Source organism: Tamandua tetradactyla, chromosome 2 (assembly GCF_023851605.1).
Source record: "Tamandua tetradactyla isolate mTamTet1 chromosome 2, mTamTet1.pri, whole genome shotgun sequence".
Classification (NCBI taxonomy): Eukaryota; Metazoa; Chordata; class Mammalia; order Pilosa; family Myrmecophagidae; genus Tamandua; species Tamandua tetradactyla.
In genome coordinates, this window is record NC_135328.1 from 98529910 (window position 1) to 98557758 (window position 27849).

Consider the following 27849-nt stretch of genomic DNA (forward strand, 5'->3'; position numbering starts at 1 on the left):
TAGTTTACCCTTTGCAGGGATAAGTTTCATAGGGGCGAACCCCAAAATTGAGGGCTCAGCCTATTGATTTAGTTGTCCCCACCACTTGTGAGAATATCAGGAATTCTCCAAATGGGGAAGTAGAATATTTCCTTCTTTCTCCCTAGTCCCCCAAGGGGATTTGGCAAATACTTCTTTATTCATTGCCCAAATTACTCTGAGATATATTGGGGCATCACACAAATGTGGGCAACCAACAAAATCTCACGCCCTATTCAAGAGTCCATGTGCTTATGATGTTCAAGTAAACTGACCATACAAGTTAAATTAGGTAATGTTCCACCCAAAATATAAATTTTGCACCAAATAAACATCTTTCCCTTTGGTGTCACACAGAAATTGAAGTTTTAAAATATGGACCATATCATCCTTTACCCTATATTCTGCTCTACTTAGTTTTATCCAGATCAGCTTCCTTCATATCTCTACTTGAAGTCTGATCCCTTTTCAACTTTTTAAATAGTTCCTGTGTTGGGTACTGCTGCCTTTTGTAGCTTCAGAGCTCTAACTCTGAGTCTCAGGTGTCACATAAATACCTGAAGTTTCTGGGAACGACTGGGTTATATACAAACAGCTCAGTATCTCAGAATTTAGAAATAATTTAGAAATACAACTCCTGAATATATGTGACTGCTGTAAAAGCTTACAATCTAGGACCTTTTACAATAGGCCCCAACTTGATAACCCATGCTCTCGACTTCAGTTCACTGAGTTTGTGTATTAAAGTTAGCTCATATGATTGAGGCATGATAATATTTGTCTTTTTGTTTAGACATTTCATTTAACATACAGTACTTAAGATTCATACACCTAGTTGCATGCCTCACAACTACCTTCCTTCTTGGGGCCACTCAGTAGTCTGTTGTATGTACACACCATAGTTCCACCTACTATTCCTCTGTCATTGTACCTTTAGGCCATGCCATCCATTGTGAATCACAAACATTGCCACCACAAACCAGTATGCAATTGTTCATTCCTGTCCCCACACTCAGTTCCTCCAGGTATATACTGAACAAAGGGGTGGCAGGATCAACCTTCACACCACCCTCCAAGGGGCTGGCACCTCTCAGTTTCCCTACCAACGGTGACTAGGTATGTCTCTTTCTCTGCATTTTCTCTAGCACTTGTTTCTTCCTGTTCATTTTTTTTTTTTTTTTGCATGGGCAGGCACTGGGAATTGAACCCAGGTCTCTGGCATGGCAGGCGAGAACTCTGCCTGCTGAACCACCGTGGCCTGCCCTGTCCCTGTTCATTTTTAAACAGTTTTATTCACACATCATACAGTCCAACCTAAGTATATAGACATGTCTTCGCCACCATAATTTTTATGAAGACATTCCCTTTTTTTCCACAAAGAATCCATACTCCTCCCTCATACCCCCCCACCTGTTAACATTTAGTTTTGACATAATGCCTTTGTTATAATCAGTGGAAGCTTATTACAGTGTTACTGTTGACTATAGACCCTAGCTTGCATTGATTGTATGTTTTCCTGTGTACTATCCATTTTCAACACCTTGCATGTTGACATTCATTTGTTCTCTTTCATGCAAAAACCTTTTTTTATTTCTACATTTAATCACCATCACTGTCCACTCTAGGCATTCCTAAGTTATACTGTCTCAGTCTTTTTTTTTTTTTTTTTTTTTTTAAAGAGAGAGGGAGGAAGGGAAGGAAAGACAGAGAGAAGGAAGGAAAGATGGAAGGAAGGAAGGGAGGAAGAAAGGGAGACATCTTTAAACATTTTCTTGTTTTATTATATTTTGTTTGTTTGTTTGTTTCTTACATGGGCTGGGGCCGGGAATCGAACCGGGGTCCTCCGGCATAGCAGGCAAGCACTCTTGCCCGCTGAGCCACCGCGGCCCGCCCCTGTCTCAGTCTTTATCCTCTCTTTCCTTCTGACTTCATATGTGCCCCCAGCCCTTCTTCAATCATACTCACATTCAGCTTCATTCTCCTATGATCAGGTGGTATTGTGCTATCCATTTCTGAATTTTTACAATCAGTCCTGATGCACAATCTGTATTCTTTCAGTCCCAAAATGCCCAATCTCTATCCTATTTCTATCTCCTGATAACTTGTGTTCTTTTTTATTTTTTTTGCAAATATAGCTTATTTTTAAAAATTTTTATTAATAAAACCAATCAATATACAATATGAACATTCTTTTTTATCACTTAGTTGTATATTCATCGTCATGAAAATTTCTTAGAACGTTTGCATCAATTCAGAAAAATAAGAAAACAGAAAAAAAATTCATATATACCATACCCCTTACCCCTCCCATTCATTGATCACTAGCATTTCAATCCACTAAATTTATTTTGACATTTTTTTCCCCCTATTATCTGTTCATTTTTAATCCATATGTTTTACTCATCTGTCCATAAGGTAGATAAAAGAAGCATCAGACACAAGGCTTTCACAATCACACAGTCACATTGTGAAAGCTACATCATTATACAGTCATCCTCAAGAAACATGGCTACTGGAACACAACTCCACATTTCAGGCAGTTCCCTCCAGCCTCTCTGTTATGCCTTAGCTAAAAAGGTGATATCTATTTAATGCTTCAGAATAACCTCTAGGATAACCTTTCGACTCTGGAATCTCTCTGCCATTGACACTTTATTTTGCCTCATTTCACTCTTCTCCCTTTTGGTCGAGAAGGTTTCTCAATCCCTTGGTGCTGAGTCCCAGTTCATTGTAGGATTTCTGTCCCATGTTGCCAGGAAGGTCCACACCCCTGGGAGTCTTGTCCCACATAAAGTGGGGAGGGCAGTGAGTTTGCTTGTCGTGTTGGCTAAGAGAGAGGTCACATCTGAGTAATAGAAGAGGTTCTCTTGGGGGCGACTCTTAGGCCTAATTTTAAGTAGGCTTAGCCTGTCCTTTGTGGGGTAAAGTTTCATATGTACAAACCCCAAGATTGAGGACTCAGCCTATTGCTTTGGTTGTCCCCACTGCTTGTGAGAATATCAAGAATTCTCCACTTGGGGAAGTTGAATTTTCCCCCTTTCTTACCATTACCCCAAGGAGACTTTGCAAATACTTTTTAATTCACTGTTCAAATCTGTCTGGGATTTATCAAGACATCACTCTGGACAAACCTACAAAATCTTATGCCCTACTCAAGGTTCCATGTATTTATGGTGTTCAATTAAGCTGTCCACATAATAAGCTGTGTTCTTAACTTCAACTCTCAAAGTTAACTCATTAATAATAGTTCATATTAGTGAGACCATATAGTATTTATCCTTTTGTTTCTGACTAATTTCACTCTCTGCTAAGGAGTTTTGACATACTGTTGGCCTGGGGAAGCTGTTGAAGATTTTCTTGGTTTTGTTATGTTTTAATATGATTCATAGCTTTGTACATTTATAAGCTCTGTCATCATTTTACAATGACGGCTGATTATACCCTGATTCATCGATTCACCAAATACTTCAAGTCATCAGAGAGACTGATGAAGAAAAATGTCAAATTTTCAATTTACTCTCAAAATGAAAACCACTCAATCTGTTGGTGAGGAACTGGTGAGTTTTCTTCCCATGCATTGGTAAACTTCTTTGAGCTCCTTGTTAACATCTAATGGTTCCTTAAGGGAAGATGAGGAGAGTTAGGAGACGAGTGCTTCAAAGGACTAGTTTCATCAGATGATGCCATCCCAGTAAACTAGCCTACCTCACTTATGTTTGCTGGACAGATGAGAATTCCAAGAGCACCTAGTTCAGGGCACCCTCCTCTCTTGAAATGCTGGTGACACTCTGATTTTCTCCTCTTTCTCCTTTTACAGATTTAGCACTTCCCCAATACTGCCCCTACTCCCTACTTTTTTTTTTCTCCTCTCCTCCCCTCTACCTTTTTAAATAATCATCAGCTTTTTTGTTTGGGCATGCTTTCAGGAGATGTCACGGTTTTCCAGTTTATCTCAGTTCTCTTTAAGATTGACTGCCCCTCAGTGATTTCAGCGTTTACCTTAATTTTATCAATAAACAGTCTCCAAAGTGTTCATTAATTCTTTGCTTTTAAGAGTTAAACAGTGGATGGTTTCTGAGAACAGTCAGTGAATCCCACCAATTGCAGTTGAGTTCATAGTACTATTAATTTCCAAGGCCTTTCCATTTCCAAGTGTTGTTTTATTTTCCTGACCTGTTGCTTTGGTCATCTCTTACCTTAGATTTTTGGAATCCATTACATTTGGGGGTCTGTAGTTTAATGAATGAGTTGGGAGGTTAAGATTTGTTTCATGAAGTTGCATTATTTGTACAACATGCATGTTTTTATCAAACTAAAATTACAGGCTCTAGAACTTGAATATCTTTCTACTAAATGCTTTAGGAATATAAACATTTATTTTACTGGGTTGTCATACTATTATATAATTATTAAAATGTTACCTTATACATGTTATCAACATTGCAAGGTCACACAAATTAGGCAAAAATTTATCAAAACAAAAAATAACTTTGGCAAAGATAGAGAATTTATTCTAGTTATACTTGTAAATGTAAATCTTTCCTTTCCCTCACCTTTTATTGTTTTCTCTTACTAACATCTCTTAATACTAAACATCAGTGAAGCCCTCCCAAATGATTGTTAAAAACGGAATATTAACTTGATTTCTTTAATGATAGTTTTTTTTTAAATGGAAGCACTTTATACATGTTAAACGTGCATTTTTTTCTTTTTTCCTTTATTAGAGAAACTGTGGGTTTACAGAACAAGCATGCATAAAATAGAGATTCCCATATACCACCCCACCAACAACTTGCATTGGTGTGGTTTTGCAACTGATGATAGCACATTTTTATAATTGTACTATTAATTAAAGTCCATGCTATAAATTAGGGTTCTCAGTGTAGTGTATTTCCATGGATTTTTTAAAAATTTATTTTGTTTCCATGTACACGATCTAACATTTACCCTTTTAATTATATATTTTAGTGCTGTTAATTGCATTCACAATGTTCTGCTACCATCACTGCCTCCATTGCCAAGTCATGTGCATTTTTAAATAACACTGGGGTTAAAAACCGGTGGGACGGCTCATGTAAATATACTGCCTTTTGGAATATGTATTCTGAATATTGTTTTTTAAGGATCACTTTGGTGGAATGCTGCAATCATTACCCATTACCTTTAATTCATTTGCAAGTCATTGGTTCTTAACTATTTTATTGGTTCTTAACTTTTTTTTTTAAAGTGAGCATTCACCATGTTTTTGCTCTGAATGAAATCAGTAGCAATTGTTCCTAATGAGTGCTTATTTACAAATGAAAGCTCTCCTAATGGCACTCCTAATTTTTGTTTCAAGCATTACAGATGTTGACCATATGATGAACAGAACTTCCCTCTAATGTCATCTTAGAGGTTTGCTCTGTGAAGCAGAGATGAGACTGTCTTATAATGAAATATTTATTAAAATGCTTATACTCATAATTTGAGGGTATATCCTGTGTCTATGCTTTACTGAATTCTGTGCTCTAGCAAAACATTTTATAATGATGTTCTAGTATATATTGTATTAATACAACATGGAGATCATTATTCTCCCTTACTACAAACAAATTTTAAGCAAAATTCCAGCAATAGCACCAAAGCTATTTCTAAAAGTGCAATGCATATGTATTTTTAATTCTCCAGTAGAATGGACCTACGATTTTAATAAATATAATTTATTGTGTAGAGATAGGTAAAAATAGATCACATAAAGTGATTTATTAACTTAATGCAAAGGGCCAGAAAGTACATTAAAAAATTGTTCAACTTGTTAATTTTTTAAATGCAAATTTGAAAGACAAGGAGGTGCCACTTTTTGTTTTCTAAGTTTAAGAAGAATGGTAATATCTAGGGTTGAAGTGAATGTGGAGAACAAGATGACACGTTTATCAGAAGCCTTACATATCCTCTGATTTAGCAGTTGTACCTCTAGGAATGTGGCCTAAGAAAATAATTGAACAAGGGGCAAAAAAATAAGGACAAACAATAGTCCTGTAGCAATATTTATAATATAAAAACTGGGAAAACATCTCAGTTGTCTACAAGGAGATTATTAAATTATGGTTATTTTATCCACTTTATGCCTGGCAGCTATGTAGAATGATGCTGTTCAGGAAAAGATGGCATAATATGGTTAAGTTATATTCTAGCAATACATATAGTTAGGGCTAAACCATTTATGATTTATGATTTAAAAAGAGTGGCTACTAAGACAAATAATGGATTTCAGAAAATCTTTATTTTGTTGGTTTTTATATAGAAATATACATAATATTTCTTATAAGCAATTTTTTTTTGCATGTTTAAAGCTTTTAAATGGATTTATTTTTGACTTAGCACTCCTGCTTTTTGTAATCGGCACTACAAATATTATTGGATGAGAAGGCTAAGACATATGTTAAGTGTTCACTGTAACAATATTAAAAATGTTTTTTTAATTATTTATTTAAAAATTTTTTTTAAACATGACATATAAACACAAATATTCTTACCATATGATCATGCCATTCTTGGTATATAATCAATAACTCACAATATCATCACATAGTTTTATATTCATCACCATGATCATTTCTTAGAACATTTGCATCAATTCAGAAGAAGAAATAAAAAGAAAAAAACTTATACATACCATACCCCTAACCCCTCTCATTGATTGTTAGTATTTCCATCTACCCAAAATATTTTAGCCTTTGTTTCCCCTATTTTTTTTCCATACCCCTTATCATTCCCTTTCATTGATCACTAGCATTTCAATCTACTAAATTTATTTTAACATTTGTTCCCCTACTATTTATTTATTTTTAATCCATATGTTTTGCTCATCTGTCCATACTGTAGATAAAAAGAGCATCAGACACAAGGTTTTCACAATCACACAGACACACTGCGAAAGCTATATCATCATACAATCATTTTCAAGAAACACGGCTATTGGAACCCAGCTCTACATTTTCAGGCACTTCTCTCCAGCCTCTCCAATACACCTTAACTAAAAAGATGATATCTATATAATGCATAAGAATAACCTCCAGAATAACCTCTCAACTCTGTTTGAAATCTCTCAGCCATTGACACTTTATTTTGTCTCATTTTTCTCTTCTCCTTTTCGGTCATGAAGGTTTTCTCATTTCCTTGATGCTGAGTCCCAGCTCATTCTAGGATTTCTGTCCCACGTTGCCAGGAAGGTCCACACCCCTGGAAGTCATGTCCCACATAGAGAGGGGGAGGTCAGTGAGCTTGCTTGTCATGTTGGCTGAGAGAGAGAGGCCACACCTGAGCAACATAAGAGGTTCTCTGGGGGTGACTCTTAGGCCTAATTTTAAGTAGGCTTAGCCTGTCCTTTGCAGGGATAAGTTTCATATGAACAAACCCCAAGATTGAAGGTTCGGCTTATTGGTTTGGTTGTTCCCACTGCTTGTGAGAATATTGTTTTGTTTTCAAATCTCCACATGTCCTCTTTAGGAATTTAAATAAGATCATGACCGTGCCTCACAGCCATTGAAACTGAAGATGTAAATCTATATTTATTGATATGGAAAAAGTTGTTCACAACATTACTGTGGAAAAAGGTTAATAAACACTATGACTGTTTATAGATGGGTAGGTAGTTACATAGATAGATGAAAATCCGGAATGTTTTACATAACAATGTCAATAGTAATTATTTCTGGGAAATGGGATAATGGACAGTTTTCAACTTTTTCTATTTTTTTTTAACTCTTACAATGAACACACACATATATATATTATCAGAAAAAATAAACTCAACAAAACTAGGGATCAAAAAGCAAAAATAACCAAAAAAATACTGGGTAGTACTATGTGAAACTCTATACAGATAGATGAAGATGATGTGTTTCCAGGAAAGTTTACTTTATGAGTGACTTCCTGGAAAGAGAACCTCAATTAGTCACTGTGGAAGAAATGAAAAAGTTATCAAAATGTGCTCCTAAATTAAAAATGACAGCTCCAGAAGGCCTGAGTAAATTGTTCTAACATTCAAGGATTTTGATATTATTAAGCAGGGTGACCATATAATTTATCAAAGAGAGCTTTAATTTTTGGGACACTGGGACAGTAGGTTTAAACCAGCACTGACCATGTACAAGTGGATGAATGAACACATTACTATTTAAACTATTTCTGAGCACAGACCATAAAGTCAAATTTCCAAGTTTTATTAAGGTGCCAAAATGATCTTTATACCAGAATTTCACTAAGATAGCATATAAACATGTACACAGCCACACACACACACACACACATATACACAGTACAAGTCAATCTTGCCTATGAATATTGATGCAAAACCCTTCAATAAAATAACATCAAATAGAATTTAGCAGTACATTAAGTACCATGATCAAATGGGGTACATCACAGGAATATAAGCTTGGTTCAGTATCAGGGAAGATTGTCTCATGCTGATAGATCAAAAACGAAAATTCTAAATAGACACCAAAAAATGCTTTACTAAAATTCGACATGCAATGAATGATTTATTGATTGTGGTGGTGGTTCTGTGATGATATACATTTGACATAACTCACTGAAGTGTATTTTTTAAAATTTTATTGGATTTAAATTATATCTCAATAAGCTTAACATTGAAAAGAATAAATAGAATCAGTCTAATGTAACAGAAAAAAAATCTGACATACATTACTGATAAGAAATATTTTTTTAAATTTAGTAAAATAGGAATAAGTGGAATTTGTTACTTTATTTTAAATATAATAATTTCACTATTTTAAATATATGGCCTCATGCCAAACCAGCATCATAATTTGTGATACACTAGAAGCATTCCCATTTAATTAAATACATGATAAAGTCACTTGCTTTCACTGAAATTACAAACATTCTTCAGAAAGTACTAGCCAAGAGATAAGAAAAGAAATAGTAAATATAAATATTGGAAAGGAAGTTGCAAATTTATCAATATTTACAGATATTATGACACTAGAAAGCAGTGAATCGATTGAAAAATTATTAGAAGCAATAGAAGTCTATGGCTAGTTATGATTGTTGTTATATTGGTGCAGGTGGGGTTAGAGGTAGGCTGAAAAGGTAAACCTGGATGGATACATGATCAGTTAGAAGTTTCATGCCTGCAGTGGCTCATCCTTGTTATTCACCATCATTCATACGCCTGTTGACTTTCAAATGTCCTGAGCACTGAAGGGCATTTATTTACCTATGAGAGATGGCTGTTGCCCTCCCTTAGGGAGCATGTGGCCAGAAACAGGGGTTAGGTATACATAAAAATGACAAAGGACTTGATGAAAGAAGGGATCATGCAGCAGAAGAGGAATGACAGTCCTGGGGAAGGTTGGGCAAAGACTATAAAGTTGAGAGAAAAAACATGTTTTCAGAGGTTACAAGCTTGTGCCTCAGAGCTGGGACCAGCCTATACGGTTTAGTACCCTTTTGTTTAGTCCTACCTGATGTGTTGGCTATGATATTTTTAAAATTTAATATTCATAAAGTTCAAGAATCCATATTTTTAAAAATCTGGATTTTCAACGTCTTGTGAAAAATTAGAAGTTCCAGCAAACATGTGACACCCTTTCCTATGAGGGCAACAGTTTTCTGGAATTAAGCAGTGCCAAAGGTGCTAAGTGCAAATGTTCTTTGTCCAGATGACCAGTCATTCCTTCACTTATCTGTCTGCCTTCAGACTGCTAAGTTCAGGTGTGACCCCTGGTGTTGATAACAAGCTCTGGATCTTTTATCAAACCAACTGGGCCAACTTGCTAGGCTCTTTGTTGTAAAGCAGTGTCTGTTAAGAGTTGAAGTCACCTTGTTGGGGAAAGCGGTGGAAGCATTTGAACAAATTATGAAATATTTGCTTCACTAAATATACAGCTTGTTCACATCCAATAATACATCTCTATTTCTCCCATGTTGTTTTTAAATTGAAAAATTGTTATTTTAAAATTAGAGCAAAAGATTGAGGGCCATTTTTACAGGGAACTGGCCATTGTCTACATTTTCCTCAGTGCATTGTTCTGAATTCTGCAGGATGTGCAGAAAGCTTTTTAGCTCAGGGAAGCTCTTTCTGTTTTGTGATGCATCATTAAGATTAATTGAGCCATTTGATTTTATGTTTTCCAAAAGCAAATTAAGTAGTAGCAAAAATGAGACAGGGTTTCACTGTCACTTTTGCTGTGTCTTTTTTCCCTAGCTTGTATTTTATGTCTGACTTTCAGACATTCTAGGCATTCTAGAAGCAGTAGCATCAATTGCATTTTCCCTTCATTTTTGCTGATGAAAGGTGGAAGTTCTTACATTTTCACTGATGGCCCCAATGGTGATAAGCAACATGCAGACACTGTAATTAGCTCTTATTCATGAAGAAAAGAACATTTTGGTTTCCGCAGAAATAAAAGAAAGGTTATCTTATGGACTTAAATAAATATAGCCTATAACTTGCACCCACCATTCCATTGTCTCAAGCCCCTCTAGGATTTTTGGTCTCAATTATCTTTTTTTTTTGATGTATTTCTCTTACCACTTTAGTCACTTCTCAGGAAGGGAAAAAAGTTTAAGAAAAAAAGTTTTCTGTGACCTGTAATGGTGCCATTATATTGTTTGCTTTCCTCTCAGTTTATGCAAAAGTACCTAGCACCCAGCGGGAATTTGAAAAATGCTTTCTAAATTTGGATCAGCCAATTTTTGAAAAATCAGTCTGTCTCATTGGCCCCAGTTTCTTACCATCTATGTACTCACTGTGTGGCTCCTGGCAGTCTGATTTTACCCACACCCTCCTACCCGACTCTTACTGGAGGCCTCTCACCAAGATCCCAGGTGCCTCTGTCACCAAAAATAATAATATAACTTTTCAATCATTATTCTCTTCAGCATTTCTGCCCATTTGACAAATGACTGCTATCCTTCTATATATAAACAGCAACACTCACAGGATGTCATCAGAAATTCTGTTTATTTTTTTCCTCTTCCTGTAAACTTATTCAATGCAGAAGGTCTTCCCCTGCTTCTGAATGAAAAGTCTGTGCCCTTTCTGCTCACTCTTGGACAATAAAATGCCCTACTGACACTTTAAATCACCTTTTTAAGCTGGCATCATAAATGTCTGGTCTCATGCAATTAGCAAAGCCTCCAATTTCATTTCATTACAGCTACTCCCCTCTCTTAGTAGGAACCTGGTACAAACAAAAATCCTCAGCTAGTAAGGTTTTTTTGTCCCTGCCTTTTGCTATCAGTCCTCCCTGCAACTTGCTGAGGTTTCTGATCCCTTGAAGTCAGAACAGGGATGGGAGGGAGTCAAGATAACAGGAACAGGAAAATTCTCACTCAAGGGTCTTACTGCATTAGTACTGTTATAAGATGGTTTCTCACACTCCAGTTTGGGCAGATAACTTGTGGCTGTTTTTTTCAAGGATCCTTCATAGACCTGATCCCCCTCGCTTAGCCAGAAGCAACTGCTTTATCTTCTAAAGTTACTTTGGGTGATTTGTGGATGTTGGGTAGGGTTGGAGTTATCCTAACATAAGCAAGCATTGATTGAAGCCATAGCACTAGTTGGGGGCTGAGGGAAAACGCTTTAGTAACAGATGGAAAGGAAAAGAAGGATGTCAGATGTTATGCAGATAAAATTGAAGGGATTTAGTGGTGGATTAGATGAGGGACATGAAGGAGAGGAAGAATCTAGAACAACTTGAGTTTAGACTTGGTTATCTGGAAAGATTGCAGTGCTGTTCATTCTCAAAAGGAGTAGATTTGGGGCAGAGTTGAAGTGAGTTCATTTATAGACAAGATGAGTTTGAAGGAGCTGTGAGACATAGAGTGGAAATTTCTAGTAGGTAGTTAAATATGACCATCTAGAGATAAGGTAGCCCCTATCTAGGAATAAAATTCAATATATATCAGCATGTTGGTTATAGTTAAAACCAATGGATGTCAACAGGATACCTGTGGATCCTGTTGCTTAGGGAAAGAGTGTAAAGAAGAAGGGGAGCTGGAGGTCCACACGTTAGGAAGCAATCCCTGTGGACCAAATAAAACATCCAAGCTTTGTCCTGTGCCTTTTTGAACTTGAAGAAATCATTGGCTCTCTCTGAACCTAAGTTTCCTTGCTGTTAAATTAAAGGTTGGACTAGACGATTTCTAAAGCCCCTTCTAGATATAACATTCTGTGGTTCTAATCCTTTGGATTCATTTTCATGACTGCTTTGGGACAAATAGCGCATTTATTAATTGCTTAATTTTGTGAACTCCCCAGCATCTGCAAATCCATGCAATTACATATTCCCCTCATCCCTCTTTCTGATAAAAATGATTATCCTATACACATACGTTCTATCAACATTCTTAGAAGATAACCTGGAATACCAAGAAAAAGGAAGGCCTGAGGTATCTAGTATATTTCATGAAAGGGGATGGTGTTTAAAAATTCAGACCCTGAAGGCTGACCCTAGGCTAGAATTCTCTACCACTTAACTAGTTATGGTGCCTTAACTAGTTAACCTGTCTGTACCTCATTTCCCTCATCTATAGAATAAGGATGATAATCCTAGAGAAGATATAGTGATTAATTGAGTTAATATACACAAAATACTTAGAACAGTACCCTAGCACTCAGTAAATTCCTACTTTCATGTAACCTATTATATTGTATTGTATCATGTATCATATCATACTGTATTAATCATGTCAGTGACCACATTGTCTGGTGAAGTCTCCTGATTATAAGGGCTGAAAGAATTGTCTTAGACTTTCACTTTTCTATAGGAAAGTGTACCTTCCTAATAAGTGGGAATTTTCAGACAGCTCTGTTTAGTCCAGCTAACAAGTAGAGCTGCAGATAACACAAAACAGGATTACATTCGCATTCAGTGTATTAGGTAGTATTAGATCAGAGAAATTAGAAAGGCCTCCCCTTAATGCTCTTTATATTTGCTGCATTTACTTATCATATTAAGCTTCAAGTAAATCTGAGGGAAAGAAGTATGAATGTATGAACTGTCCTATTACTCAGTAATAAACCTTGCTAAGAACAATGAATGTATGAACTGTCCTATTACTCAGTAATAAACCTTATATATTTAAGTGTGTTAGAGGTTAGTAACTCTTGGCTGCACAGTTATCCTCTGAAGCTAACTAATTCCTTAAAGCATGTAGCTTATGATTATTTAGTTTTGGGACAGGAGCTCATACTTCTCTGGAACATTTTACCTGATCCTTAAAGCCTGCCTACAGGTCCCAATTACATAGAGGCAAAGAACATCTTAAGGATTGGTAACTTTTGAGACTTCTTGAAATCTTTTTCCAATTTCTTCCCCTTTACTCCTCTTCTTTTGTCTGAGAGAGACTGGCTCCAACCTGTTTGTCAGGCACAGTCAAATGCGCTATCCTTTGCAGTTTATTGTGTGCCCAGGACAGTAGCATGACAGCAGTAATTCAAAACAGGGGTTTAAATGAATAAATAAGATTAAGCCTCTGGGATTAGTCCCAATTGAAAAGTTAGGCACTACCAGGGAGGATAACCACTGCTGTTGGGGATTAACAAATGGCTTGCTGCAGGAAATTGTATTCACTGATCCAGCCACATTTTTCGTTCCTGGTGGCCTCACTATCCCATGGTGTCCATCTTTTCTCAGACACACTGACTCGGATAGTAAAGATCTTTGAAATGTAGTTTTGTTTACTTCTTCTCATAAATTGACTGCTTGATTGCATTTTCAATACACACTCATTAGACCACTCTTTAGAAAATGTATGGTTCTAGAAATTACTATATCTTGGGGAAACACATAAACAGGGAATTTTCTTCCTCAAAACTAAACTGAAGGCAAGAAAACAAAGGATGCCCTCTGGTGAGGGCAGTGGAAAAGTGGGCAGGATCATTTTGTGCTCGCGGTGCCAGGTATTTTAATAAAAATCTGTTCTGTTCGCATAGGGGCCTTTACTGTTTGCAAAGCCTATTACAGACTGCCTATCACTTGATCCTAAAAACAAAGAGGTTTACTTTATTAAGAATAGCGAAGCCTAGAGAGGTTGACATACTTGCCCAAGATCACAGTGCTGGAAGTAAGGCAGTCTGACAGCAGGTTTGACATTTTCCTTACTGTTGTACCGCTGTATAATAATATGTTGAGCCCTTATATGAGAGTTCCAAATATTCCACCCGACTGGAAGGCCCTAGTATATAAATCCATCTGGACTGGCAAACTTTTCATATTTTAAAATTAACTTTATATCTTATCTATAAAGCAATGGGTTTTTTTCCCCCTTCTTGCTTGATGGACACCTGCAGTGAACCAGATTAATCCTTCAAGGAAAAAACAGCAGATAGGCAGAGAGAAACATAGAGTCACAGAAAGGGTTATTGATCATACCCTTGAAAGAGTTAGATGCCAAACAGAGGGCATCAAGAAATGTAGACTACTGAAATGTTTCAAATTGGTAAGGATGAGGGAGCAACATTGACTTAAACTTTTTAATTCTATTTAAAATGCTTAAGGGAGTAGAAAGTACGGGCTGGTAGCTTTTTAAAGTAATATCTTCTCTGATCTCCCATGAAGAAATTGCAGAAAGAAGTCAGAATTCACATTTATTTACTTGAATTTTGCTGAGGCCCTGGGCTGTAGGTTCTTCCAGCAAGTCTTCAAGGCTTCTATGTCCCCTTTTACTTCATATGTGTGGACATAACTTTATGGAAGTAATGACTTTGAGCTATTATAAAAAACGAACACCAAGAGGGGTCAGCAGCCCATAGTTAAGTTTCTACCTTGATTTTCTAATTGTTGCTGTTGATTTAAAGTTTTAAGGAAGAGACTGAACAACTTGAGGGCAGATACCATAAAGAGTATCTGTACTTAGCAGGCCCTCAGTAATTGTTTCTAGACAATCATAGAATTATTCATAATAGTTTGTGAGACCATCTACTCTTCTTCCACTGTGACAATAAATATGTTCCTTGTGGTCAGAATCCTGACCTTACTCAGAGTTCCTATTCTTCACATATGTTCTAATAGTCCCTGCTGAGTTCCTTCATATGATTTTAACTTCTCTCCATTTCATGAATTATACTAGGAGGATACTGCTGAGATGGTAACAGAATTAGCTTTGGTTGAATAGTACATAGGAAGATTGAAACTGAGAAAATTAAAGACAGTAAAATGGGCTTCATCTCATCCTTCTTGCCTTCTTGGAAATAACTTTGAGGGCACTGTGGGAACAGGGCTAAGGAGAGCTGATGGTTCTCTGGGTAACCCATAATCAGCTTCAGACGGGTCTCCAGTGTTGATATGAGACCACTCCAGTCCACTGATATTTAGGGTGCTAGTGAAATGCTGCTTGAGGGATGTGTGTGGGTGCATTTCTGTCTCCTTTCTCTTTATTGACAAGGCCAACTAGCTGTTCTTCCACTGATAGTACCGTCTGTCAGACAGATTTGGGCCCCAAGCATTCCAGTTTAGACTTAGACATATGATTAGTGTTTGAATAAAATATCTTCCTTCTAAGTGAAATGCATTCCCAAGTCTCTGCACTCACTCTCTTCTGTCATTCTCCATTTCCATCTCAAGTTACTGTGCTGCTTTTTCCCACATCGGTAGCATTTTGGAAGTCCAACTTATATACAGTAAAGAATATAAATCTCAAGTATTATGTTCAGTGTATTTTTACATATGTGTACACCATGTAGCCAGATGAGAACATGGAATATTTCTTTGTGACCCCTCCCAGTTGGTGGCGCAAAGGGTTAGCCACTATTTAATACTATACTGTAATCCATCCATATTGTTGAGTGTAGAATTTCATTTTATAATTTATTCACCCATTTAACTTTTTATGGATAGTTTGTTTCCAGTTTTTGCTATTTATAAAAATGTTTATTATTACAATTAAAATATTAACATTAAGATTAACATGATAACACTACAAATAATGTTACCAGGAGCATTCCTATACATCTCTTTGGGTGGACATATCACTGTTTTCTGTGGAGTATATTACATAGGTGTGGAATTGTCTGTTCATAGGACATACTAATATTGTCTTTTAGTAGGTAACACCAAGCATTTTTCCAACGTCTTTGTACCTGTGAACACTCTCTATGTTCCTATGCTTTCAAAGTACAGTTTTCCTCTGCAATATCTTTATTGTAGGACGGCGATGCTAGTTAATGTGGGATGCTGAGATATTTGCCACCCCATCCAGATTATACACATACACACACACACACACACACACACACACACACACACACACAGACATACAAATTCATATATCATATTCATTTGGTGTGGATGCAGAGATGGAAATTTGCCTGTCTTATGCTTGGGGGATTAATAGTGAAAATTTGCCCTTATGCATTGAAAGGAAACTATCTGCTGGTTTAAAAAATCTAATTGTCTAAGTTAACTATTGAATAGATGTCTAGGCTTTATGACTTAGGAGTGAATATGAATCTCAACTAAGTGTGGTATTTGATTCATATTCAGAGTGAAACCAGAGGGTGAATTGAATAAGAGTAGGTCCCCTGATGCTGCCTCTAGCATCATCCATTTGCAACAGGCTGAACTGCATTTTATGGCTGCTATTTTTTCTCATTTGTCTTTGATTCCTTTGAGAGGAAGTAGTAACTCAATTTATTAAACAGTGCTTAGAATCTTCAGCACTGAGCATATTAATTCTATCAAGTGTATATCAGCATATGGCTGAAAAACAATGGAAACCTAGGCTTCAGTTTCTTGGTGCACGTAATGGAAGTAATCTACCTGCACAGGCTGGAGGCGAGGGGGTACAGTATAGCTAGTAATATATATATATATTTTTAACTTTTTTTTACATGGGCAGGCCCCAGGAATCAAACCCGGGTCCTCTGGCATGGCAGGCAAGCATTCTTGCCTGCTGAGCCACCATGGCCCGCCCTTTTTTATTTTTATTGACAAAACAAAACAACATACAAACACATTCTTAACATATGAACATTCCATACTTGGTGTACAATCAATGGCTCACAGTGTCATCACATAGTTGTAGATTCATCACCATGATCATTTCTTAGAAACTTTGCATCATTCCAGAAAAAGAAATAAAAAGAAAACAGAAAAATCTCATACTTACCATATCCGTTACCCCTCCCTCTCATTGACAACTAGAATTTCCATCTACCCAATATATTTTAACCTTTGTTCCCCCTATTTTTTCTATACCCCTTACCACTCCCTTTCATTGATCACTAATATTTCAATCTACTCTATTTTAACATTTGTTCCCCCTATTATTTACTTATCTTTAATCCATATTTTGTACTCATCTGTCCATACCATAGATAAAAGAAGCACCAAACACAAGGTTTTCACAATCACACAGTCACATTGCAAAAGCTATATCATTATACAATCATCTTCAAGAAACATGGCTACTGGACCATAGCACTACAGTTTCAAGCACTTCCCTCTAGCCTCTTTAATATACCTTAAGCTAAAAAGGGGATATCTATGTGTAAGAATAACCTCCAGGATAACATCGCGACTGTTTGAAATCTCTCAGTCACTGACACTTTATTTTGTCTCATTTCTCTCTTTTACTTTTCAGTCAAGAAGGTTTTCTCAATCCCTTGATGCTGAGTCCCAGCTCATTCTAGGATTTCTGTCCCATGTTGCCAGAGAGGTTTACACCTCTGGGAGTCATGTTCCACATAGAGAGGGGAAGGGCAGTGAACCTGCTTGCGGTGTTGGTTGAGAAAGCAATAGGCCACATCTGAGCAACAAAAGAGGTTCTTTAGGGTGACTCTTAGGCCTTATTTTAAGTAGGCTTAGCGAGGCCTAAGTTCCTTAGGATATCCTTTGCGAGGATAAGTTTTACATGAACAAACCCCAAGATTGAGGGCTCGGCATATTGCTTTGGTTGTCCCCACTGCTTGTGAGAATATCAGGAGTTCTCCAAATGGGGAAGTTGAATTTTCCCCCTTTCTCTCCATCCCCTCAAGGGGACTTTGCAAATACTTCTTTACTCACTGTTTAGATCACTCTAGGATTTATCAGGGAATCACACTGGACAAACCTACAAAATCTCATGCCGTATTCAAGGTTCCATGTACTTATGGTGTTCAATGAATCTGTCCATATAAGTTATATTAGGAAATGCACTAGTCAAAATATAAATTTTGTACCAAATAAACATTTTTTGCTTTAGTCTCACACAGAAGTTGAAGTTTTAAAATATGAATGACTGTCTATTTTCACCACCTTGCAATATTGACATTCCTTTGTTCTTCCTCAAGCAAAAATATTTTTTAATTTGTACACTTAGTCGCTATCATTGTATACTCTAGGCATTCCTAGAATATACATTCTCAGTCACTAGTAATATCTTGGTATAAGAAAAAGAAGTATCAAAGTAAGAAACACATAGACTCCATCCAGAAAAGTATATGTAGCCTGGATTTTCAAATAATAGAGTCCTCTCTTCCTTTTTGGATAAAGCTATATATTTGTCCATTCATTCATTCATTCATTTATCATCCATTCATACAGTGATTCCAGAAGTATTTCTTGAGTACCACGTCAGGCACTCTTCTAGATACTAGGCATATTTCAGGGAACAAAACAAAGGCCCTGCCCTTGTGGAGCTTACCTACTCAGAGAAGTAAGAGGCAAGAAAGAAAAAAATGCATATTTGTCATGTAGTGCTCAGGAGGGGGGAAAAAGAGTAAGGGAGATGGGTGTGCAAGCTTAGATATGGGATACTGCTGTTGCTATTTTATAAATGAAAGCCTCTCAGGCAATGACATTTGTGTAGAGACTGAAGAGGCTCTGATTGAGCAGTGTGGTTATACAGGAGAGTAATCCAAGTGGAGGAGAAAGATGGCTGAAAAACAGTAAGGAGGCCTCTGTGGCTGGAGAGGAGGGTGTGAGGGGGAGGTTAGTAGGAGGTGAGGTCAGAGGGACACATCAATCTGAATCAGAGGACTCACGAGGCCACTGTAATGACCTTGGCTTTTTCTCCCGGTGGGAGTTCAACTTTTTTTCTTTATAAAAATAACTACTTTGAATGTTGGGTTGAAAAATTGGCTGTAGGGACAGGGTTGAAACAGGCAAGCCAGTGAAGATCTCTAATAGGTATGTTGTAAGAGTCAACTGGGACAGATGTTTTAAAAGTTTGTGAACCTTCACTATATCAGTGCTTTATTATAACAGTAAAGGTAATAATTGTGGTGATCTAGACATGGATGAAAAATGTTTGGCCCAGCCAGCCACATTAGTAAGTAGTAATGTAGTAATATACAAAATAACAATAATATGCTATGGACATTATAAAATAAATTCTATAATATTTTTCTATATATCTAAAACTAATTTTCTTCTGGAATCTGTTCCTCCTCTCTTCCTTATTTAATAATGTGCCATTCTTTCAGTGCTCACACCTGAACTTTTGGGACTCCTTCTTCTTTATTCTCAGTACATCCAGGTAGTCCTCAGCTTCTGTTGTGTCTTCCTCCCTGTATCCCACATTCATCTCCTCTTTCTTCATTTGAACTTTGGTTAGACTCTCCTTTCATCTCAGAGTTAGCCATCAGATTCTCCTTCTGTAATCCAAATGAAATGCAGCAAAAAGAATATAGGTTTTGAAGTGAGACCTCGATTCAGATAGGTTCAAATCTTTGTTCTGTGATGTGCAACTAGAGGACATTTTGCATTTTTTAACCTTAACTGTCCCTTTATAAAATAAGCATTATAACACCTAATTTATAGGACCGTAGTGAGGATTAAGTGGAACTGTGAAACGTTTAAAGTGTCTGGCAGGTAGTAAAAATGGCAGTAGAAAATGTTGGTCCTTTCCTCTTCTTTTATTCTACTTCATTCTATCCTTGACCCACCAGTGAGGTCCTAAAGCATAGCTTTTGCCTATTATTCCTCTTTTCAAAAACTTCAGTGGCTCCCTTTTGTCTCATGAATTAAATAAATGCACTTTTACCTGCCATTCAGGGCTCCAATCTCTGATTCCAACTTTCATTTTCATCTTTCCCCCATTTCTTCTCCATTTACTTCATGTATTAGCAAAATTCACTATTTTATAATCATGATGCCACTTTGATATGAAATATCATCTTTCCATTAAAATTCTACCCATTCTTCAAGGGCCTTCTCAAATACCATTGCTTTCATAAAGCTGTTAACCATCTGGAAGTGATTTCTCCCAGTTCTGAAATACCACTGGACTTGGAAGAAGCAACATGTGCAAGCTCTGGAGCCAAGGAGCCTAGGTCCCACTGTTTACTGCCACCCTGGAGAAGTAACTTAACCTCTGCCTGTAAAACAGGGATAATCATACTACCTACCTCCTATGGTTGTTATGAGGATTAAACGCAATGATACAAATGAAGCACCTGGAGTAGTGCCTGGCACATGGAAAGCTTAAATCATTTTCTATGATTCTGGGCCTAAATAATCAACATTAGTTTACTATCTGTGCTGGTTTGAAAGGATGTATGTACCCTAGAAGAGCCATGTTTTAATCCTAATTCCATTTTGTAAAGGCAGACATTTCTTCTAATCCCTATTCAGTACTGTATGTTTGAAACTTTAATTAGATCATCTCCCTGGAGATGTGACTCAACAAGAGGGGTTGTTAACCTGGATTAAGCGGAGATGTGTCTCCACCCATTCCAGGTGGGTCTTGATCACTTTACTGGAATCCTATAAGAGAGGAAACATTTTGGAAAAAGCTGAGAGAGATTCAGAGAGCAGAGAATGCTGCAGCACCACGAAGCAGAGTCCACCAGCCAGCGACCTTTGGAGATGAAGAAGAAAAACACCTCCCAGGGAGTGTCATGAAACAGGAAGCCAGGAGAGAAAGCTAGCAAAGATGCCATGTTCGCCACGTGCCCTTCCAGTCGAGAGAGAAACCCTGACTGTGTTCGCCATGTGCCTTCTCACTTGAGAGAGAAACCCTGAACTTCATCAGCCTTCTTGAATCAAGGTATCTATCCCTGGATGCCTTAGACTGGACATTTCTATAGACTTGCTTTAAATTGGGACGTTTCCACGGCCTAAAAACTGTGAACTTGCAACTTACTTAATTCCCCTTTTTAAAAGCCATTCCATTTCTGGTAATATTACATTCTGGCAGCTAGCAAACTAGAACACTATCAATACCCATATTTTATAGGGACTTCAAATTAAAAGCTGTTTGAAATACACTAGAAAGAGGCAGACTATGAACCAAGAGTACTGAGACTCTTAATAAACTCTTGTTATGAGTTTACCACTCATAAACAAGCTGTGTGATGTTGAATATGTCACTTAACCACTCTGGAGCTTCCTTCCTCTAGCTGTAAAAACTTGGGCTAGACAAAAATCTCTAAGCTCTCTTTCAGTTCAAATAGCCATATAGATATCTAAGAGCCACCTCCAACTCAACATGACCAAAACAGGACTCTTAATTTCCACAACTGTAAATGCACTCCTTCCACAGTCTTTTCCATTCCAGTAAATGGCATCTCCATCTGCCCAGTTTAAATAAAAAAACGTGAGTTATCTTTGACTTATCGCTTTCTCTCATGATCTAAATCTAATCCATCTGCAAATCCTAGTCTCCTACTTCCAAAACACATCCTGACTCCATCTACTTCTCTCAACAACCCTACTACAACTCTACTGTAATAATCTCAGCTGTACAATTGCAATAGGCTTCTAACCCATCTGCTTTCATTCTTCCAGTCTGTTTTCCTCAGAGCCCAAGTGATATTTAAAACACGTCAGATGTCTCTCCCTTACTTAAAACTGTCCAGTCATTTTTCATTGCACTTAGAATAAGATCTACAACTCTCATTATGCTTCAGCCACACTCCCTTTTTTTTCATGCTAGGTCACCAGCCTTATCTGTCTGAGTCTAGGACTTGCAGTTCTCTGCTTGAACTACTCATGCCCCAGATATCTACAGGACTTGCTTCTACTTTCATTTAACATCTCAGCTCTGTCTCCGCCCTTCTATCAGTAGGGCTCTAAGACCCCACCCTATTTTATTTTTCCTAGTGCTTACAAGTTTCAGAAAATAGCCCATTTGTTTATTATCTGTCTCCTCGTAGTAGAAATTAAACGTCCTCATAGGGTCCACTTCGTAGAGATGCCTGGCACACAGTAAGTATGCAAAGAAGAAAAAAAAACTTTGACTAAATGAGTGAATGTAAACCCAGTTTTAATGATATCAAAGTTTTTGTTGATTTCATGACCCAAGTATGTATTTTTGCCACCCCCCCAAAAAAAGTGAGGCTCTATTAGTTTTCTCTTCATTTAATCCCTCATTCCGAATTAACATAAATAACAAGTCATATGCTTGTGCTGGAAACATGACTGAAGATAAAACAGTAGTAATACAATCACTCAGGGATGTTCCCACCCCCAACCCCCCCCCGCCCCCAACCTAGATAGTTCTTAAATTTGCCATTCTCTCCATTTCTTCTTCCACACTACCTCTCTGATCGTCTTCCAGTGGCTTCTAATCTCCAAAGAATCGGTTCTTCAGACCGCAGCCACTGAGCTTTTCGGTCGCTGTTAAACCCAGGCTTGAAAACCTTCGATGTTTCCTTTGTTCTCAGGGTAAATACCAGAATCTGCAGTGACCCACCATTTCGCGTTACGCCACCCCGCACTCTCCACTCGAGGCCAAGCTTTCATTCCTTCCTGCCTTTCTGTTCCCGCCTGCCACCTGACCCGTTGCCCTAGTTTCCCATTTCCTGGAAGATTCTACATCACACCCATTTTGCCTACTACTTTGGATCTCGGATGAATGTCCCTTCCTCAGGGAAGCCCTCCTGACTAGGTCAAACCCCACCCCTCCATCATACACCCCCGCATCACCAAAGGTCCTCTCTTTCAAAGCTCTTTGTTTTATAAGTTCATACTCATGAATATGATAACTTTACTAACGTGCGTTAACACAAGCTTGCGTTCTATAATTATTTGCGGAAGGAATGAAAGAACAAACTCCTCAAACACTCCTTACCCCTCCCCCCCAGGGCTGCGGCGCAACTCTTACGCATTAATCAGGCGCCGCGGGGGCCGACATCTCAGGGCGCCTGCGCGAAGGAAAACGCATGCGCAGACGTAGTAGTTCGCTGACAGATTCTTGGTGGCGGCGGCGGTAGCAGCCCTGGACTGCGGGGAATGGGAGTTCGCGGGCCCTGACTGAGCACCGCCCCCGCCTCCCTGCCCCCGACATGGCTCAAGAGAAAATGGAGCTAGACCTGGAACTGCCTCCGGGTACGGGAGGGAGCCCGTCGGAGGGCGGCGGCAGTGGCGGCGGCGGGGGCCTGAGAAGATCTAACAGCGCCCCCCTGATCCACGGCCTCAGTGACACTTCGCCGGTGTTCCAGGCCGAGGCGCCGAGCGCCAGGCGGAACAGCACAACGTTTCCGAGCCGCCACGGCCTGCTGTTACCGGCTTCCCCCGTCCGCATGCACAGCAGCCGCTTGCATCAGATTAAACAAGAGGAGGGCATGGACTTAATCAACCGAGAAACTGTCCACGAGCGCGAGGTGCAGACCGCAATGCAGATAAGCCACTCCTGGGAGGAAAGTTTCAGCCTGAGTGACAACGATGTGGAGAAATCCGCCTCCCCGAAGCGCATCGATTTCATTCCGGTGTCACCAGCACCGTCACCCACCCGAGGAATTGGAAAGCAGTGTTTTTCACCATCCTTGCAAAGTTTTGTGAGTAGCAATGGATTGCCTCCAAGCCCTATTCCCAGCCCAACGACCCGATTTACAACCCGGAGAAGCCAGAGTCCCATCAATTGCATTAGACCAAGTGTTCTTGGACCATTGAAAAGAAAATGTGAAATGGATACTGATTATCAGCCAAAGAGATTTTTCCAGGGCATCACCAATATGCTTTCTTCTGACGTTGCACAGCTGTCAGATCCCAGTGTGTGTGTGTCTTCTGATATCCTTGATGGAAACAGCAGCAGTGCCGGATCTTCTTGTAACTCACCAGCGAAAGTCAGCACTACCACCGATTCTCCTGTGTCACCTGCCCAAGCGGCCTCTCCATTTATTCCAGTAGATGAACTTTCATCTAAGTGATTTTCCCAAACCTAAGACTTTGTTTTTGCATTGGAGAGAGGAAAAAAAAAATCAAGTTGGAGCAAACACTGAACTTTGTTGATTAATTTGAGGCTATTTCCTATTTGATCCTTTTCCTTTTTTGGAATTTCCTGAAATGTTCTTCTAGAGAACTTCTATGTCCAGTTCCTGCGGGTGCCCTTGAATTCAGTGTAGTAATATTTTCAGACGTTTTCCCAATAAGTGTGTTGAAGCATACATCTTTACGCTGCTAATATGTCTAAATACATATGTTATCCCTTGATTTTTTTTAAATAATTGAGAGCTCTATTTATTTATGGGATTATTAAGTTCTGATGAAAATATAAATGTTGAATTAATCAGCATAGTAAACTGATGTTTTAAAATTCCATACTTCATGCCCACACTAATTTTAATGTTATTTTCAGTGGTTGCTAATTTCCATTTGATAAAGAACAAGAACTTACCTATTTAGAGCTATTTTAAAAATATTCTAGGTATAATATGTCATACCAGTCATTGTTTTACCCAGGGATCCTTGGGTATTTAATTTTGGGGTCAGAAGTGGATGGGATGTGTGATAAAAGAACAAAATATAAACGTTTGCAACAAATCTTTTTAAATTAAGTATATGAAAGTCAACATAATTAAGAAAAATGTTTTCTAATGAAATTTTAACAGTAATTACCATGTCATACAACTATAACTACTACCCATATAGGAAAATGAAAATTTTCTTATTTTTTACTAAAAGTACATTCTTTTGGATATATTCCTAAAGTGAAATAGGACAGTGCCTTGCAGTCTTCACCTACAGTACATAAGCTGAGGCTAGGCTCTTTGCACCACTGCGATCTTAAAACTTTTTCAGATGTAGAAAATGTGTGGGAAGCCCTGTTAAGCTCCAGCAGAGTACCCAGGCAGAAAATATTCTGTCAATTGTTGATAAACTTTAAAATACTCAATTGTGCCTCATTTCTGAAAAGCCTTCCCAACAAGGAGCCAGAGCAACTATTGGCTGCTTTTCTGCTTTGCCCATCTGTCACCTTCCTCGTTTTCCTTTGCTCAGGAAGGAAGCAGCTGTTTCCTTGCCAACAGGTTGTTTCTCTTCACCTCCCACAAAACTAGGGCACCATCGGTTAGACAAAGGTACAGTGTGACTCGGATTTCTGACAGTGAGTAACAACAGAACTGTGGAATTGTTTCAGGAGCCTCTTTGGTTAAAGCTACAGCTGGAGTTGACTGCCTTGGGGATGGCAGTTGATGAAGGGTCAATGACTCAAAAGAGAAAATCATTGGAGAGTCACATAGGTAACTCATTATTTACTTTAGGTTTTGTTAAAGGTAGAATTGTGAAATGTTCTTTTCTTTGCCTTTTACTATTAAGACAAAATACGAAATACTTAATAAGTATAATGTTTTATATTATACGTAACTAGATAGGTGGGTATAGAAAAAATGACACACAATAGGGGAAGGGGGATGAAATAAAAGGCTCAAAGAGAAACCAAGAAAACAAGCCCCAGCTTACTTTTTGAGGTTATTGCCTAAGAGACTTTTACAATTATGTGGAATTTTTACAACTATGAGAATAAATGGAATTGGTCAACTCTTGATAGTTGCCTCAAGGATTCAATGAAATTACATTAAGGGTAAGATTGTGTCCACAGGCATAAAATTCTCTATTCTGTTCATATGAATGTTCAAATGTTCCAGTCCTGACCTTGATCCTCAGATTCAAACCTTTTGGGCACCTTCACCTGCTTCCAGAGGCACTTTAATCTTAATATCTTTAAAACAAATTTATCATCTCATTTAGTTTCCTCTTGCATTACCTAAGTTGATGTCATCACTGTCTAATTTCCTTAAACTAGTGACAGAAAAGCATCTATAATATTCCCTTTTCCTTATTTGCCACTTCCAACTTAATCGCCAAATCTTATCAACTTTACTTCTGAAATGAATCTCAAATTTCCTCCTTCCTCTAGCTCTATTGCCCCTGATTTAGCTTAAGTTCTTGTCTAAATAATCTCCCCCTCTGTCTTCTTCAATTCTTGGTCCAGTCCTTCCACTGCCTCTAGAGTGATACTTCTAAAATATAAACTTAATTTTTTTTAAACCTCCTGCTTGAAAACTGTACCTTCTTCCTCATTTCAGTTTAGGGAACAATTTCTTTAATTTGTTGTATAAAGTCCTTCATAATCTGGCTATATTCTAAAAAAAAAAAAAAAAAAAAAGAGCTTCATTCCTCTGCTAACCCCCTTCGCAGTGCACATTTATCCTTCTTACTCTGCAAATACTAGACTGCTTGTTATCCTTTAAATATGCCACGTACTTTCACATGTCTGTGCCTTTGGACAGGTGGTTACTTCTCCCTAAAATGCTGTTCCTATACTCAGTCAGGAAATGCTTTATCTCCTTCTCCTGCGTGGGAAGTATGGAAGTAATATATATCTAATGATTATAAAATATTTTAACAATGCAGATGTGTATATGGTAGAAAAAAGAAAGTCTGTCTTTTATTATGTAACATTTACGTCCCACGAGTAACCTGTGTTAACAATTTGCTGTATATTATGCAAGAGTGTTACTCTGCATTTCCATGTACATATGTATATAACTGCAGGAAACCAACATGTCACTTTTGATTCCTTTTGTCCTTTCTTTACCTTATAGCTAGTCATTTACCAGTTCTTTCTAATTTTATCTTCTAGAATCTATCTCCTTATTTCCATCTCTGTTGCCACCCTAGACCATGTTACCATCATTTCCTTCTTTTGCTTCTAAAGCAGCCTCCTAACACCCAATTTTCCCTTGTCATGCTCACTCTGGTCTGCTACCTGTTCATTCTTCATACATCAAGTAGAGCAATCCTTTTTAAATTGCAGACTGACCATTCTGTCACATGGCTTAAAGCTTCTCAATTGCTTCCTGTTCATACGTATACCAAAATGTATTAATTCTGGCCCTTCCTTCTCCTTTGCTTCGTTTTCTGTGTTTCACCTCACTGGCTTGCTTTCTTTAAACACATCATGCTCTCTGCTGTTTCAGATGGTTTTCCCAGGTCTTTTCCCCTGAAAACAGAGGACTCTTCATTTCTGTAAGTTTGTTCTTCTGAATAGGTGGGAACTTTTAAATCAGATAAGGTTTTAAGAGTTTATAAACACTTTACATTATATTATTGTTCGTAACTATAATTATTACTCTAGAATGTAAGGGCTTAGCTCATGTAAGAATTACCCTTCAAAAAGTCACAGACCATATATCAGCATTTAAATTATAATTTGTCATATGTAACAAACCTCTGTGGTATATTTTCCTTTATTATACTTGTTAAAAGTATGAGTAAATGGGAAGAATAATGGTCACCAAATCCCAGGCTGCTGGATGTCAGGGCTTTTAAGCATACTTGAAAGATTGATTGTATCAAGAATAACCTGTATTAGATTGCCTCCCAGTGATTACATTTATTAGTTTAACCAGTTACAGTCCTACAGAAAGAGACCACTTTGAGATATTTGGCAGATGAATGGGGGAACAGGCAAGCTTAGAAGCTAAGCAGGGCTGAGAAAATTGTTTTCTTAAGAGCATGTTTATAGGTTAATAGAAAAAATCTGAAGGTCCAAGAGAGAGTTTGGGAAAAAGAGGAATACTTGCCAAAACAGTGTACTGAAGAAGATGGTGTAATTCCATCTCCAGGGTAGGATCAGAGAATGGAAGAAAGAGTTGGCCTGAGTACAGAGGTC

The 27849-nt window shown here is 37.9% G+C and overlaps 2 protein-coding genes across 5 annotated transcripts in view; both read left to right on the forward strand.

Annotated features, from left to right (window-relative positions):
• Positions 1-27849, forward strand: part of PIP5K1B (phosphatidylinositol-4-phosphate 5-kinase type 1 beta) — a 484296-nt gene that overhangs the window by 52636 nt on the left and 403811 nt on the right. The window lies entirely within an intron of this gene.
• On the forward strand, positions 22737-24103 carry PABIR1 (PP2A Aalpha (PPP2R1A) and B55A (PPP2R2A) interacting phosphatase regulator 1). The gene has a single exon (XM_077148363.1). The coding sequence runs from the start codon at positions 23240-23242 to the stop codon at positions 24101-24103; it is 864 nt and encodes a 287-aa protein (XP_077004478.1). The 5' UTR covers positions 22737-23239.